General features: G+C 42.6%; 2 protein-coding genes across 43 annotated transcripts in view; one reads left to right on the forward strand and one right to left on the reverse strand.

Annotated features, from left to right (window-relative positions):
• The window catches only part of LOC128076892 (UDP-glucuronosyltransferase 1-6-like), a 245,886-nt gene that overhangs the window by 26,383 nt on the left and 202,106 nt on the right, over positions 1-17,397 (reverse strand). For 8 of the 40 annotated variants that reach the window (XM_052675337.1, XM_052675347.1, XM_052675338.1 and 5 more), the window contains exon 2: positions 5,218-6,151. In XM_052675337.1, coding sequence (XP_052531297.1) covers positions 5,218-6,078 — 861 coding nt within the window. In that variant the 5' untranslated portion in view covers positions 6,079-6,151. The other 32 variants (XR_008204721.1, XM_052675333.1, XM_052675341.1 and 29 more) reach the window with 16 other exon arrangements.
• Positions 11,494-17,397, forward strand: part of USP40 (ubiquitin specific peptidase 40) — a 33,352-nt gene continuing 27,448 nt past the window's right edge. Inside the window, exons 1-4 of one of the 3 annotated variants that reach the window (XM_052675241.1) lie at positions 11,494-11,724; positions 14,974-15,190; positions 15,675-15,742; positions 17,029-17,142. In XM_052675241.1, coding sequence (XP_052531201.1) covers positions 14,992-15,190; positions 15,675-15,742; positions 17,029-17,142 — 381 coding nt within the window. In that variant the 5' untranslated portion in view covers positions 11,494-11,724; positions 14,974-14,991. Of the gene's footprint in view, positions 11,725-14,652; positions 15,191-15,674; positions 15,743-17,028; positions 17,143-17,397 lie in introns of those variants that run through there. The other 2 variants (XM_052675243.1, XM_052675242.1) reach the window with 2 other exon arrangements.

Here is a 17,397-nt window from a genome sequence, read left to right on the forward strand (position 1 = left end):
ACAGGACACTGGCTAATGCCACAAGCAAGCACTAACAACCCATATACAGAATAGCCTCTCAGGCTCCTGCAAGACTGACCCCAAGAACCCCTGAACCTAACTCTGTGTCTTTGTATTACACACCCCTCAGGAGTTCATTTACACAATCTCCTCCTGTAATTTATCAGCAGAACTCTATAACTATCATGACAGTCAGAAACCTGAGAGAAAAAAAAAAAATCAGCTTTTTCTAGTTGTTCTTATATCAATAAGCCATTGCTTGATTTTTCCCAGTCTCTCTTCTTCCTTTCCTATTTTGGAAGCAGCACTGGACCGTTATTTCTTAGGAATCTTCCGCACGTCATTAACAGTCTGTTGTTAAGAATGTAGATCTCGATCATGCCTTTTACCACACCTGTCTCCTGACACTATCATTTTTTTATTGTACCAATTAGATCTTCAGTCCTGCAATCACTGATGACAAGTAATGCTGGCTCTTCAGACTAAAATAATTATCACACTCTCAAGTCAAAAACAAGAAAATGTTTGCAACCAGCTTATTTTGTATTTGACACTGTGAGGTTCAATGCAATGAGCATGCGCCCGTTAGAGAAGAAAGATGAAGAAAGAGAAAACAATCCATTCCTAGATACAGTAACACAATCACATTGAGATATCGTGTGTACACACTTCAGAAGTGAGAAGGAAATACCAGAGGAAGGAAATACATAACCTCTTCCATGACCAGAAGAAATGTCCGATGCTGTGAATTGTTTAACAAGACAGAGTGTCTTTAACACTGCTGCAGAACAATTCTAATAAAAGTCAGTGTCAAGAAACACATGCAAGAAATGAGTAGCCAGTTAGGAAACATCACGCTATGAAAACAGAAATAATGCAAATTAATTAAAAATAATGTTTTGAATTAATGAAATGCATTTCAAATTTCTGATGGAATTTCTGATGCTACACTCCATGAAGATGACACTGCAGCTTCATCTGATCGAAGAACAGAATGTATTCCCTGATGACCGCATACAGGAGATGAAGTCGAACACTGGATTTCTCTGAAAATATTAATTCAAGTAACAGCCACCTGCCAGCATTTCAGACCACGGGAGAAAAAGCCAAGTCTCGGAAATATTAAAATATTTTGGAAGGAAAAATAAAATCAAGTACGCTAACCATCCCTAAGCCATGAAATTGCATTGCTTTGGGAAACGTGTAATTTGAGAAAATGAACATACCTTAGGCAGTGGTTTCTTCCCAGCACAGTTTATACCTCCAATGAAGACCATATTGGGCATCGCCGGTCTGGGATACTCAAACACAAAGTCATATCTCATCAACCAAACAGAAGCAGAGTTCAGGAGGTCAGTCAGGGATACATCTCTTTGAAGAACTTCAGAGGAAAGCTGTTTTGCAGCTCGATAGAACCCATTACAGTAGAACAGCTCCAAGAAAGAAATCAGTGTATTTTCCACTCTCTGGAAAAATGTCATGTGGTCTGAATTGAAGGAAAATAGCCTAGGGACATACGACAGAGGGCTTGGGCACTGTGTAGCTTCGTAGTGTAGGTTACAAGGAAATCCTCTCATGAAGAACACAGATGGAAGTGAAAGGTAATTGGCAAGCGTAGCTCCACACATCAAAACAGGGTCTGTGAGGACTGCATCGAAGCCGCTTTGATTCAAGTACTGCAGAGTTTCTGTGCTGCTGAACAGTTCACTGCACTGAAGAAACATTTTGCCAGAAACATCTACCGAGATGTTGTACAGTTCTAGAACATACAGTGGGAGAGGCAGACTCTTCAGGTGAGCAGCAAGATACTGCTGAAAGGCATTATCCAGGTCTTCTAACTTGGTGGACACTGGGTATGTCTTCACAGTGTATGCGTGTTTTTCTCTCTCTCCCATCTGCCAGCTTACTTCTGGTTTAAGCACCACCACTTCATGTCCCCTCTCGGCTATCTTCTGAACTACTTCCTTCATGCTCAGCCAGTGGCTTCCAATCATGGGCACCACCAGGAGTTTCCCTCCTTCAGAGAGGCCAGGAACGAGGAGGATAAAAATCCCGGCAGCAAGTGGACAGCAAAGCCGCAGCGTCATTGTGCTGTGGGCAGAGCACTGACTGCGAAACCGTCACCTTCTCCTTCTCCTTCTCCTTCTCCTTCTCCTTCTCCTTCTCCTTCTCCTTCTCCTTCTCCTTCTCCTTCTCCTTCTCCTTCTCCTTCTCTTTCTCCTTCTCCAGGCTGTAGCTTTAATATGCTTTTCTAGGAAGGGCATGGATTTATCTGCTGTGTTGTGTTGATCCGTGATCACCTTCTAGTTAATTATTTACTGCCCTCATCTTTCCTAACCCACGGGTGAATAAAGTTTTTGGCTTTTGTTTAAGAACTTGTGAACCCAAATATAGTGATCATACCTTTGCTGAATCATTAAAATGTTCAATATTTAACAGAGAACAAGCTCCTTGACATCCTCGTCGGATTTCTACAGACTTGTCTCTTGAACACTGATGTGTCTTCACTCTGCTCTTGGTCAGGACAGAGGAACGCAAGTCTCGTGAAAACAACTCCTTGTTATCCTATAAGAGTATCAGTGCAATGGAATGCAGGATGTTTGGCCACGGAAAATCTGCTTCAGTGGAAAATTCTCTCACAAATGTGTGTGATACTTTCTCTTCCATGTAAGGCTTCCTCTCCCATCACACACAAAACATCTGCCTCACATTCATGCACCTCTCACAGGGTTTTCCCGTTCTTGCTGTACATTCAGTAAGTGAAGAGAAGGTGGGCTGGTACACAACTGGAATGTTGGCATCCAAATGGAGACCTTTGATAAAACAATGTTGGATGCACATTGCATCACTCCAGACCTTAAACCAGTGGCCCAGAACCCAACACAAAAGTCTTTAGACAGCAGGCTGTCTGACATGTTGGCAAGTGGGATGAGCACCAACGCAGACTGCCGTGTGGTTTGTGCAGCTGCTGGAGCCCTGGGGATAGAAGAAACTGGACTTGGACATTTACTGACAACATACGCCAGGGTACTTGGGAACATGTGACAGAAATGCATGCACAGCACGGAGGTCAAGAAACACTGCTAGGATTAATAAGCATTTTCTTTCATAACCACACTATGGCAAATTTGTCCGTGAAGTATATCTTACAGTAAAGATCAATAGGAAAAACTAGGCAGATGTTGGTGACAGCACCATCATTTAGATGCTTGCATTACCTGCGAAACACATCTCCAGCCACAAAGAGCCTGACTGCAGACACTGTAAATTTACAAGTGTTGGACCCTGAAAAGACCTACTTGCTGACCTTCAGGCTGATTGCAAGATATGCAGCCTCCTAGCTCACTGAGTTTATGTGAGGCCACCTACAAGCAGGTTTGAGCCTGTGACTATCACTTGGACTCTCTCCTGTAGGTACAAAAGCTTGCAATTGCTCAAGGTCAAAGTGATGATGCCGAGCCAAGAACCAACAACCCTCTCCTGTATCCACAGGCCAGCACATCTATTGATTCTTCTGCCTCCTACAAGGAGGTCTGTAGACCCCAAAGAAAATCCCATTGAAAACTACTGAAGATGTCAATTAATCCCTCACAGGTGTGGTTTCATTATCATTGTCATTTATCATCAGAAGTCTGGGCACAGGGCTGAGGTTTCTGATTAATCACGTAAACTATTTCCAAGTCTCATATTGGATCTCAAACTGGAATACAGAATGAATTCTCCAGTTCTCAGTTCGGTTCAGTAAGCAGGAGGTCAGGTCGGTAGCATTCACCATCGCCCTCTCTCTGAGCAAAGCAAGCAGGGAAGGAGGGGTACATTTTAGCATGTTCCTCATGTCTTTGCCTTTGGCTCCCAGAGTCACAGTCTCACACCTTCCACACGATGCAGCCCACAGACAGATGATGGCTCTTGTCTTCCCCACCTCCACACCACTTTTGGTAGGTACGACGGCACTGAATTACACCACATGCTCCTCTTACCCAGCACTGCCACAGGACACTGGCTAATGCCACAAGCAAGCACTAACAACCCATATACAGAATAGCCTCTCAGGCTCCTGCAAGACTGACCCCAAGAACCCCTGAACCTAACTCTGTGTCTTTGTATTACACACCCCTCAGGAGTTCATTTACACAATCTCCTCCTGTAATTTATCAGCAGAACTCTATAACTATCATGACAGTCAGAAACCTGAGAGAAAAAAAAAAAATCAGCTTTTTCTAGTTGTTCTTATATCAATAAGCCATTGCTTGATTTTTCCCAGTCTCTCTTCTTCCTTTCCTATTTTGGAAGCAGCACTGGACCGTTATTTCTTAGGAATCTTCCGCACGTCATTAACAGTCTGTTGTTAAGAATGTAGATCTCGATCATGCCTTTTACCACACCTGTCTCCTGACACTATCATTTTTTTATTGTACCAATTAGATCTTCAGTCCTGCAATCACTGATGACAAGTAATGCTGGCTCTTCAGACTAAAATAATTATCACACTCTCAAGTCAAAAACAAGAAAATGTTTGCAACCAGCTTATTTTGTATTTGACACTGTGAGGTTCAATGCAATGAGCATGCGCCCGTCAGAGAAGAAAGATGAAGAAAGAGAAAACAATCCATTCCTAGATACAGTAACACAATCACATTGAGATATCGTGTGTACACACTTCAGAAGTGAGAAGGAAATACCAGAGGAAGGAAATACATAACCTCTTCCATGACCAGAAGAAATGTCCGATGCTGTGAATTGTTTAACAAGACAGAGTGTCTTTAACACTGCTGCAGAACAATTCTAATAAAAGTCAGTGTCAAGAAACACATGCAAGAAATGAGTAGCCAGTTAGGAAACATCACGCTATGAAAACAGAAATAATGCAAATTAATTAAAAATAATGTTTTGAATTAATGAAATGCATTTCAAATTTCTGATGGAATTTCTGATGCTACACTCCATGAAGATGACACTGCAGCTTCATCTGATCGAAGAACAGAATGCATTCCCTGATGACCGCATACAGGAGATGAAGTCGAACACTGGATTTCTCTGAAAATATTAATTCAAGTAACAGCCACCTGCCAGCATTTCAGACCACGGGAGAAAAAGCCAAGTCTCGGAAATATTAAAATATTTCGGAAGGAAAAATAATATCAAGTACGCTAACCATCCCTAAGCCATGAAATTGCATTGCTTTGGGAAACGTGTAATTTGAGAAAATGAACATACCTTAGGCAGTGGTTTCTTCCCAGCACAGTTTATACCTCCAATGAAGACCATATTGGGCATCGCCGGTCTGGGATACTCAAACACAAAGTCATATCTCATCAACCAAACAGAAGCAGAGTTCAGGAGGTCAGTCAGGGATACATCTCTTTGAAGAACTTCAGAGGAAAGCTGTTTTGCAGCTCGATAGAACCCATTACAGTAGAACAGCTCCAAGAAAGAAATCAGTGTATTTTCCACTCTCTGGAAAAATGTCATGTGGTCTGAATTGAAGGAAAATAGCCTAGGGACATACGACAGAGGGCTTGGGCACTGTGTAGCTTCGTAGTGTAGGTTACAAGGAAATCCTCTCATGAAGAACACAGATGGAAGTGAAAGGTAATTGGCAAGCGTAGCTCCACACATCAAAACAGGGTCTGTGAGGACTGCATCGAAGCCGCTTTGATTCAAGTACTGCAGAGTTTCCGTACTGCTGAACAGTTCACTGCACTGAAGAAAGAATTTGCCACAAAAATCTACTGAGATGTTGTACAGTGCTAGAACATACAGTGGGAGAGGCAGACTCTTCAGGTGAGCAGCAAGATACTGCTGAAAGGCATTATTCAGGTCTTCTAACTTGGTGGACACTGGGTATGTCTTCACAGTGTATGCGTGTTTTTCTCTCTCTCCCATCTGCCAGCTTACTTCTGGTTTAAGCACCACCACTTCATGCCCCTTCTCGGCTATCTTCTGAACTACTTCCTTCATGCTCAGCCAGTGGCTTCCAATCATGGGCACCACCAGGAGTTTCCCTCCTTCAGAGAGGCCAGGAACGAGGAGGATAAAAATCCCGGCAGCAAGTGGACAGCAAAGCCGCAGCGTCATTGTGCTGTGGGCAGAGCACTGACTGCGAAACTGTCGCCTTCTCCTTCTCCTTCTCCTTCTCCTTCTTTTTCTCCTTCTCCAGGCTGTAGCTTTAATATGCTTTTCTAGGAAGGGCATGGATTTATCTGCTGTGTTGTGTTGATCCGTGATCACCTTCTAGTTAATTATTTACTGCCCTCATCCTTCCTAACCCACGGGTGAATAAAGTTTTTGGCTTTTGTTTAAGAACTTGTGAACCCAAATATAGTGATCCATACCTTTGCTGAATCATTAGAATGTTCAATATTTAACAGAGAACAAGCTCCTCGACATCCTCGTCGGATTCTACAGACTTGTCTCTTGAACACTGATGTGTCTTCACTCTGCTCTTGGTCAGGACAGAGGAACGCAAGTCTCGTGAAAACAACTCCTTGTTATCCTATAAGAGTATCAGTGCAATGGAATGCAGGATGTTTGGCCACAGAAAATCTGCTTCAGTGGAAAATTCTCTCACAAATGTGTGTGATACTTTCTCTTCCATGTAAGGCTTCCTCTCCCATCACACACAAAACATCTGCCTCACATTCATGCACCTCTCACAGGGTTTTCCCGTTCTTGCTGTACATTCAGTAAGTGAAGAGAAGGTGGGCTGGTACACAACTGGAATCTTGGCATCCAAATGGAGACCTTTGATTAAACAATGCTGGATGCACATTGCATCACTCCAGACCTTAAACCAGTGGCCCAGAACCCAACACAAACGTCTTTAGACAGCAGGCTGTCTGACATGTTGGCAAGTGGGAAGAACACCAACGCAGACTGCCGTATGGTTTGTGCAGCTGCTGGAGCCCTGAGGATAGAAGAAACTGGACTTGGACATTTACTGACAACATACGCCAGGGTACTTGGGAACATGTGACAGAAATGCATGCACAGCACGGAGGTCAAGAAACACTGCTAGGATTACATGTCATGATGCCCCTCTGTTTGTATAGTGTGATATATGATTGCTCATAGCTAACTGCTAGCACTCTTATTCTTCAAGCTTAACAAGAAGCAAAAAAAGTTGCTCCAAGTCCTGAGTTACTGGACATCAGGGCAAGACTGATAAGGAGAAGCTGAGCCCTCCTTTTAAAGCTCTGAGAAGGGGAAATGAGGGGAAACCTCATGGTAGCCTGAAGCTCCTCATGGTGCTCCATAAGTTTCCAGGGCTGTGGACACAGCCCCGAGCTGCTAGAGCTCAGGGAGTGTTGGGGCACTGCTCTCAGCCATAAGAGTTGGGTTTTGAAAGGTTTCTGTGGAGCCAGGAGATGGACTCAATGATCCTTAAGGGTTCCTTCCCATTTGGGACATTCTAGGATCCTAATACATTTGATACCATAGGCTTCTACGTTAAGTCAAAAGGAATCATTCTGCAATTGAATCTGGTGGTTTTTTTGCTGCTGAAATGTCACGCATAAGGATTACAGCAGGTTGGTAGATGCCAAAACAAACCTGGTTATCCAATGGACACCAGGTAATGGCTGTAAGAAAGCAATAACAATCCATATACAGAATAGCCTCCCAGACTCCAGTTAGAGTGACTCAGGGAGCTAGACCCAGGGAACTAAACCTTGTGACTTTGTATTACATATCCTTTTAGGTGTTTTGCTACACAAATTTCTCCTGCAACTAGGTCATCCCAGCCTTCCATTCTCTTATCTATGGGTACTCACAGGGTACTGTGTTTCAGAGAACTATCTGTTCTTATCACAGGATTGTATTTCTGAACAGCAGTGATTGACACAGAGCTTACATCTGTGTATGGATACACACCTCTTATTTGCATGTTTACATTCTGATGCATGTTTGCTTTGCTGCAGGGTGTTGTTCCAAGCAAAATAGGACAAATGCTAACATTTTCCATAGAAAATATAACCAGAGAGAAGGGAGGAGGAATACAGAAGGTTTTTAAAAGTGCAGAAAACATGATTTCCACATAGTGACGAAAGTCATTGTGATGATAGGAGGCACCAGGTATAAAATACAGGAAGAATAGTTATACTCCTTTGGAAAATAGCCATCTACAAACTGTTGGCAGACCTGAGACCTTCATAGTATCACATGGTATACCATTACTGGAAAAGACCTCCAAGATCACCTAGTCTGACCATCAGCTTCAGGATATAAAGACATGTAAAAGGATAGAAAATACTTCTGTCATGCAATCTGCAAGAACATCTGCAAGTACATCCAAAATCTAAATCAGTAAATTATCACTCTCTTCAGCCAAACACAAGGAAATGTCTGCATTCAGCTTATTCTGTATTTGCCTTGCTGAAATTCACTGGAAACTGAATAAATCCATGAACCCAATAAACCCATGAGTATAAGTGCAGAAAGAAAAGAAATTTAACTCAAAGAAACTGTGGTACAAATATGTAATAATACCATGTCAGCACATTTCAGAAGTGAGAAGGAAATATCAGAGGAAAGCAATGTCTGTCCTCCTCCATGACTAGTAAGAAATGTCTGATGCTACTAATTGTTTTAACTAGATAGGCTGTCTATAAAACTACTGCAGAACAATTCTGATAAAAGCCAATGTCAAAAAACACAAACGAAAAATGATTAGCCAGTTAGGAAACATCATGTTATGAAAATAGAAACAATGCAAATTAATTAAAAATAATGTTTTGAATTAATGAAATGCATTTTATCATTCAGATGAAAGAAATACTAGTTACACTGCATGAAGATGAAACTATGCCTGCGTCTGACAGAATAGTATGTATTCACTGACAACAGCATACAGAAAATGAAGTCAAACATTGGATTTCTCTGAAAATACGAATTCAAATAACAGTCACCTGCCACCATTTCAGACCATGGAATAACAGTAGGCCAAGAATCAGATCTGTTAAAATATTTTGGAAAGAAAAATAATATCAAGTACGCTAACCATCCCTAAGCCATGAAATTGCATTGCTTTGGGAAATGTGTAATTTGAGAAAATGAACATACCTTAGGCAGTGGTTTTTTCTCAGCACAGTTCATACCTCCAACAAAGACCATATTGGGCATCACTGGTCTGGGATACTCAAACACAAAGTCAAATCTCATTATTGAAATAGAAGCAGAGTTCAGGAGGTCCAGCAGGGTTACGTCTCTTTGAAGAATTTTAGAGGAAAACTGTATTGCATCTTGATAGAGGACATTACAGTAAAAGCGTTCCAAGAAAGAAATCAGTGTATTCTCTACTCTCTGGAAAAATGTCATGTGGTCTGAATTGAAGGAAAGTGTTCTGGGGACATACGACAGAGGGCTTGAGCACTGTGCTGCATCAAAGTGTAGATTGCAAGGTAATCCTCTCATGAAGAACACAAATGGAAGCGAAAGGTAATTAGCAACTGTTGCTCCACACATAAAAAAGGGATCTGTGATGACTGCGTCGAAGTTGCTTTGATTCAAGTACTGCAGTGTTTCCGTGCTGTTGAACAGTTCCTTGCACTGACCATAAAAGGCTTCAATAAGTCGTGTGAAAAAATTGAAGAGTACTAAAGCATATTTTGGGAAAGGCATACTCTTGAGGTGAGCTTCAAGATACACTTTAAAGGTATTATCCAGATCTTCTAACTTGGTGGACACTGGGTATGTTTTCACAGTATATGCGTGTCCCTGTTTGTCATCCGTATTCCAGCTTACTTCTGGTTTAACCACCACCACTTCATGTCCTCTCTTAGCAAGCTCATGAGCTACTTCCCTCAGGCTTAGCCAGTGGCTTCCAATCATGGGCACCACCAGGAGTTTCCCTCCTTCAGAGAGGCCAGGAACGAGGAGGATAAAAATCCCGGCAGCAAGTGGACAGCAAAGCCGCAGCGTCATTGTGCTGTGGGCAAAGCACTGACTGTGAAACTGTCTCCTACTGCAGGCTCTAGCTTGAATATGCTTTCTTAGGTTGTGATTGGATGTATTTGCTGAGCTGTGTTGTTTTTTGTTTATATTCCAGTTAATGTTTTACTCCTGAGGTCTGTGCTGATTTGTGGGTGAGTGCTGTTGTTGCTTTTTTTTTTTGTTTTTTTTTTTAGTTACTTGTACTGCCAAATACAGTGACCCTTCACTGTGTTGACTCACTGGAGTTCTGCAGTACTCAGTGAAGAACTAGCTCCTTTACATCCCAATTAGCTTTCTTAAAACATTTCTCTTGATCACTGTTGTGTCCTGGTCAGGGTAAATGAAGGCAAGTTTGGTGAAAAGAATTCACACAGTACAATAACAAATGAAAAGAGCCTCAACACATTAGATTATGGTTGGATACACAGATGTTCAGAGAATTTCTCTGAAAACAGAACAGAAGGATGTTGTGTTACTGACTAAAGTGAGATTGACAAAGTCTTCTGGGCTACCAGATAGCAAATACCCCTGCAGCCTACAATGTAGCACTAAGATGAGACATTTAGACAGTAGTCTGGCATCTGCAGCAGAGATCTGTGTATTTGAAGTCCAGCATCTTACTTCCAAGGAGCAACGCAGTTTTTTTCACAGTCTAGGAAACGGCCATGAAACTTCTGATATGCAGCTGAAAACTCTTCACCAATATAGATATCAAGTAGAATCAGATACAACATGGTATACCTAATATGTGTAAAGGTCTCGCAAAAAAGGCTCACATGCGCGCCCAGTTATCAGACCTGATTTTTAGCTAAAGAGCAGAGAACAGCTTGTGTTCTACCAGGGAAATGCCCTGCCCTCTTTTAGGCTTCCACTATTGACTATATTGCAGCATGACGATTGGAAAATCCAAACTTGCAACAGTGCTAATAGGGAAGGTAAAGGGTGCAGAGTCAAACTGAGGACGAGGGAAGTTAATCAGTACTACAGAAGAGCTTCCATGTGTCTGCCGGTTTTCCAAGGCCTCACTTATTTTGCTGGATTATCTGGCAAGGGTTTATGTATGAGTTAATCTTTTCTGGGCTCAAGGCAGTGCTGGATAACAGTTTCTTAAACTGATTTATCCACACAAGGAGACAGGAACTTCAGGCTTGAATGAGAAAGGACATAGTTGGGGCATGAGGAGGAACTGTCTTTCATCTGAAGATGCACCCTTTTGAGTGATAGGACAAGGGGGAATTGCTTTAAATTAAGAGAGGATAAATTTAGGTTAGATGTCAGGCAGGAATTGTTTCTTTGAGGGCAGTAATGCACTGGTACAGGCTGCTGTGGTGCCCCATCCCTGGAGGCATTCAAGGGCAGCCTGAGCAGAGGGGTTGGAACTGGATGGACTTTAAGGTCCCTTCCAACCTCAGCCCTTCTGAGATTCTCTACGGAGGACCTTGGGGCTGTGCTGGTAAGGCACAGCATGACGTAGGGCCATAGGCACAGAGCTGCCACGGCACGGCGGACTCCATCCCCCAGCAGGCCCGGCAGGGCCGGCCCCTCAGCGCACTTTGCGCCGCGCCAAAACAAAAATGGCGGCAGCGGCGACAGAGAGGCGGCGGCTTTGGGCCGTTTGCTTGCTCTGAGCGGTGCGGATCCGGCCTTTTCCCGGTCGGAACCGAGACAAGGCCGAGCGGAGAGTAGAGCGCTGCCGCAGTTGCCTGGCGGGGTGGAGCCGGGTGTTGGGCGGGGTGCAGCCCGTGAGGGGAAGAGGCGGCTGAGGAGAGGTGGGAGGCTGCCGGCGGACGTGAGGTGAGGTGAGTGGTGGGGGGGCGTCTCGTTTCTTCGAAGGGAGCTTACAGGCAGGAGGGAGAGCGGCTTCACGTGGCCCGGTAGGGACAGGACAAGGGGGAGTGGATTTAAACTGAAAGAGGGGAGCTCTGGATTGCATATTGGGAGGAAATTACTGACTCGTTGAGTGATGAGGCGCTGCCCGGTGAAGTTCTGGGTGCCCTGAGGCGTTGAAGGATGGGGGATGGGCAACCGTTTTTGTTGGCAAGCAGCCCCGAGCCCCACCTTCCTGGAACCAGATGGGCCGGAAGGTCCCTTCCAGCCGAAGCCGTGCTGTGATTTTACGTTTCTAATCCGTATTTTATGACTTTTAAGGGAAGGAAAGTGCTGGCAGCATGTTGTGGTTTAAGCCAGCAGGTGGCTCAACACCGCGCAGCCTTGCTCTCGCTTCCCTCCTTCCCAGTGGGATGGGGGGGGGGGGGGAAGGCGACACAACCAAAGTAGAACTCATAGGCTGAGATAATTATTTACCAAGATAGAGAAAAGGAGAAGGAAAATAATTATGACTATAATTACGACATATGAATTTATATTACAAGTAGTGCACAAGCAATTGCTCACCACCCCCTGGGAAATGCCCAGCTAGCCCCTGAGCGGTGGAAGAGAGAGAGAGGTGAGCTCTCTCCTCCTTCAAACACCTTTTGCTTGATGCCGTGTGATATGGAATATTGCTCTGTTCAGTTTAAGTCAGCTGTCCTAATTCTGTTCCCTCTCAGCTCCTCGGGCCCTTTGCTGCAGATGGCTTTGGCTCTCTACAGCGCTGCTTAACAGCTGCTATAAACATCAGCGTATTACCAGTATTGTTTATCTCCTAGAACCAAAACAAAGCATAGTGCTAGGCACTTTGTAGAAAACAATTCCTTCCCAGCTGAAACTAAGACACAGTAATGCTTTGAGGGTCCAGAAGCAAGGAGTAAAGGAAAGTTTGCTATTGTCCCACTTACCTGCTTCTCTGGAGTGGTGAGGGGTGCTCAAGTCAGCAGTGCTTCCCAAGTGTGCGTGCTTTTATGGTGAGCAAGCCTATTAGGATCAAAGTATGTGTTCACATGAGAACAGTATGAATCATAATCTTTGTCTGGTTAAATGGTAAACATTGACACACCCAGTGTAAAATAGATGAAGGCTGAGAGCTTTTGAAGGGTGCTCAACTTATCAATCATGTTTGAAGCAGGGGAGGTGAGATAAAGGTTTTAAAGCTGCATTCAGAGTAGAAAAAGGCATTGAAAAAAGACTTATCCCGTGTATGTGTGTTCATTATTCCAACTGCATGATTTCATCTGTGAAGGAGTTTTAAGATGCATATGCATTGTATAAAGTGATAAAGAATAAGAGTGAATGTTCCCATGCTGCTTCGTAGTCAGCTTCTCAGAGCATAGCCTTTTGCATAAAAAATAGGCAAAAGGACTAAAATTATTTAATGTAATGATGAGGCTGTGGATGCCCCATCCCTGCAGGCATTCAAGGCCAGGCTGGATGTGGCTCTGGGCAGCCTGGTCTGCTGGTTGGCGACCCTGCACTGAGCAGGGGGGTTGAAACTAGTTGGTCATTGTGGTCCTTTTCAACACAGACATTCTATGATTCTATGGGATTTTATAAAAAGAGATTTGTTAGATACTTGAAGAACTAGCAGCTGGTTGAGTGGGGAGCTCAGAAATTTTGGCATTTAAAAAGATATTCAGTAAGGTTTGCCACTGAAGGCTCTCTAGGAAAGTAAGCTGGCACAGGAGAAGAAGAAAGTTTTTGCTTGATTGAATAGTTGAGTAAAAGATGGGAAATTGAAGATGAACCCTCACAGAAGGGAGTAAGATGTAGTTTCTCTTTTTTCTAGGGCTCTTTAGGGGTTCAGCATCAGTAATCTGTTAGTCAAAAAAAAAGAAAGTGAATTTTGAAGTGAGTATTTTTTCTTGTGATATCTGCTGATACTTAGCAATAAAAATGAGCACCCTTAGTGAAGTTTGCACATCTTCAAGCTACTGAGAAGCAGAAGGATGCAGTAGCTGATAATGCTGATTGTAGGTAAATTCGTGTGTAAATTATGTGCGTAGTGTCTGAGTTTGAAGTGAATGCACAGCAGAGTACTGGCATGATTGGCATGATCTAAAAAAACCACAAGAACAACAAAACTAAGCATTTCTAAGATGAATGCTCAGCGCTTGAACAAGAACCAAACAATGCTTATTTAGCTATAGCAACCCGTGGTTTGCACACCTCTGGAGCTTTATAAGGGTAATAGAAGATGGAGGACTCACTCAGTTGTAAGAATGGATCATAGAATCCTAGAATGGCCTTTGTTGAAAAGAACCACGGTGCTCATCCAGTTCCAACCCCCTGCTATGTGCAGGGGCACCAACCAGCAGACCAGGCTGCCCAGAGCCACATCCAGCCTGGCCTTGAATGCCTGCAGAGATGGGGCATCCACACTTTTGGGTTAATGTGATAAAGAACCATAAAATTGCAAGTAGGATTAAGGTAGATTGGGAATGATTATTCAGTGCTTCAGTATAATTCGTGAGTTATTCGTTTCTAAAACAAACATTTGCAGCACAGTAAGAGAAACTAGGGAGTGGCAAGTACAAAACAAAAGGGATTGAAGTGAGGGATCTTGTTACGCATGGAAAGGTCATAGAGCTACCAAAAAGACTGAAAAAAACCCTCAAAAATGTAAGTGTTTTTTTGACAGAGTTTCTGGGTTGCACAACATCTGGAAGCAAAGAAAATATTTTGCTAAAGCACTGCTGTATTTTTGCCCACGCGTTGCACTGTTTCTGTCTGAACTAGCTGGAGACAGATTTTATGTGTATGTGGGTTTATTGAGAAACACAGTGCAGGCATATTCAGTAATTTTGGGGACCTTGCATGTGTTTCCTGCAAGAAGTACCTAAAAAACTAGTAAATAATAGATGTTTAGAATGATCTGTTGATTTTGGCATACACATTTGTGCTGATGCAAGAGTGAAATCTGACAAAGTTGATTGTAGTTAAAAGCATGCTGAGATGAAAGCTTCTAATTTGCCCTTTTTTGTTACACTAATGTGTGTTTCTGTATGCATCTGATGTTCATTTTTGGAATAACAGAAAAAGATTTTTTTTTTTTTAAAGGCATAAACAAATTCTACAGTTGAAGAGAAGGCCAGAGGATCTTTGAGGGCTTGAGAAGGGTGGATTCAACTGCGTTTTTCATAGTAAACAGATTATTCTGTGTTTTTAAAGGACTGTTTTTTTTTCACGATGTTTGGGGACTTATTTGAAGAGGATTTTTCCTTTATTTCAAACAATCATTATGGAAAAGGGAAGAAATCAAAGCCCAAAGATTCTGAGCCTCCAGCTCCCAGGGATTTCACCAATCTTAGCGGTATCAAAAACCAAGGTGGGACCTGCTACCTCAATTCCCTTCTGCAGACTCTGCTTTTCACACCAGAATTCAGAGGTACTGTGTTCAGAACCTTCTTAAAGTAATCTCCATTGATATTTTGTAGCGACTTGCATATCTGATTGTTTATTAAAGAAACGCTGCGAGCATAAACAGTTTATTTCAGTTGAATTGAAGTGAGTTATTACAGAATAGCCAGCTTTTGGTCTCTAAAATTAGTATTGTCAGTTGTACACAAAATAGAAATGTTGTACACGTTGTATCTTAAACACCTATTGCTTGTGAAAACAAGTGAGGCTATTGCTCTACATAGCATGCCATTTATTTTGGAGTGCAACCATTACAGTTCATGGAAGAAAAAAGTATTTTGCTATCTAAACATCCCATGCTTCCATGTGTTTTTTAGCTTGAACCGTGTCTAATGATGAATGATGTTGAGATGTTGCATGACTTTTTGACAAAAAGTGACAATTGTAACAACTCCTCAAAGAAAAAGCATTACCTTTTTTCCTTAATGAGTCATTTTTCTTTACAATTACAGAGGCACTGTTCTCTCTAGGACCTGAAGAGCTTGGGACTCTGGATGATGTCAGCAAACCAGACGCAAAAGTATTTAAAATCTTCTTCTGTTTTGTTACTGTTCAGTGTTGTTCTGTATGGTTTGAAACAATATTTTCATGAGGGTGAATGAAAGCTGAGCTTTGATATCAAAAGGCTGGTTGGTTGAAATCCTTTTTGCACACAGATGCAAAATCACAGAATGGATCACACAGAATCATAGAATGGCCTGGGTTGCAAAGGAGCACAATGCTCATCCAATTCCAACCCCCTGCTGTGTACAGGTCACCAACCAGCAGCCCAGGCTGCCCAGAGCCACATCCAGCCTGGCCTTGAATGCCTGCAGGGATGGGGCATCCACAGCCTCCTTGGGCAACCTGTTCCAGTGCCTCACCACCCTCTGTGTGTAAAACTTCTTCCTCATATCCAACCTAAACCTCCCTGTCTCAGTTTAAAACCGTTCCCCCTTGTCCTATCACTATGTCCATCCTCATAGACAGCTGTTTCCCTTCTTGTTCATACTCTCCCTGAAATACTATAAGCTTTTCCTTCAAGAGTAAGGTGTTGAGCCTGTTTCCACTGGCTTTGATAGTAAAGATTCTTCAGTGGAAGCAGAAATGATCCCAAAGTTTGTTCAGAGCCTTTTTGTTTTTCTCCGCTGTAACTAAAACTACAGTGCTCTGACTGATTTGCCACCAGTCAAAAACTAAAAATAAAATCAAAATGTGTGCAGACCAAGTGACCGCATCGAGATTCTGCAGGTTTAACAGCCCACCTATACTAAAAACATTATGGGACTGCGATTTCGTATTTAGTTTAGAAGTGCTTACTAAAATCGACTACTTCAGCAGGTCTGCTAAACTGCTTCAGTTTCATTCTTTAGCCTTTGGGTTGACGTATCACAGTTAATTGCTTGGAAATATGAATTGCTTTGTAAATCAAAGATAAAAATAGGCAGCTGGCAGTGATTATTGACATTGATCCTTCTCCTTTCACCTCATCATCTGTCCTTTTCCTGAACAAGGAGTAGCAGTTGTAACTGCGTTCTTAGATTTCAGGGTTATGAAAAGTAGGAAAGTTGTCCTTTTGTGCTCTGGTGGTGGTTTTGTTTAAATCCATGCAGTCTTGCTTTATCACAAAGCTCATGTTCCGTGACTGTATTGAATATGGAGCGGGGTTGTGTATGTTTGGGATCTGATGTTCTGATGAGAGTCGAGTTATGAAAGCGATCGTTAGTGGTGGTCTGTTAGAGGTTCTGTTCTGTTTATTTTGACTAAATTCCATAAGTTTATTTCAATTGTTGATTTAAAGATATATTTTGCTTCTTTTATACCTAGGTTCGGATAATTCCATTACAGCTTCAACGGTTATTTGCCCAGCTCCTGCTCTTAGATCAGCAGGCTGCATCTACAACAGACCTTACTGAGAGCTTTGGTTGGAGCAGCAATGAGGTACAAGTCAGCACCTGTGGCACCACTGATGCTGAAGTCTGGCATTTAAAAAACTAGCTTAAAATATTTCAAGCTGTGGAGATAGCAATTAATTGGGCCAGCTTTTCTGCTGTGCTGTTGTATCTTCACATGCTCTATGTGTTAGTTGTTTCCAGTCAGCAGCAAGAGAAAATTGTTCCTTTAAATACATTTTGAGTAGCTGTACCATTGTTTTTGCAGGAATGCTTTTTCAACAGTAATTTGGCTATTTGTCTG

The sequence above is a fragment of the Tympanuchus pallidicinctus genome, unplaced genomic scaffold (genome assembly GCF_026119805.1).
Source record: "Tympanuchus pallidicinctus isolate F22 unplaced genomic scaffold, pur_lepc_1.0 scaffold15, whole genome shotgun sequence".
Taxonomy (NCBI): Eukaryota; Metazoa; Chordata; class Aves; order Galliformes; family Phasianidae; genus Tympanuchus; species Tympanuchus pallidicinctus.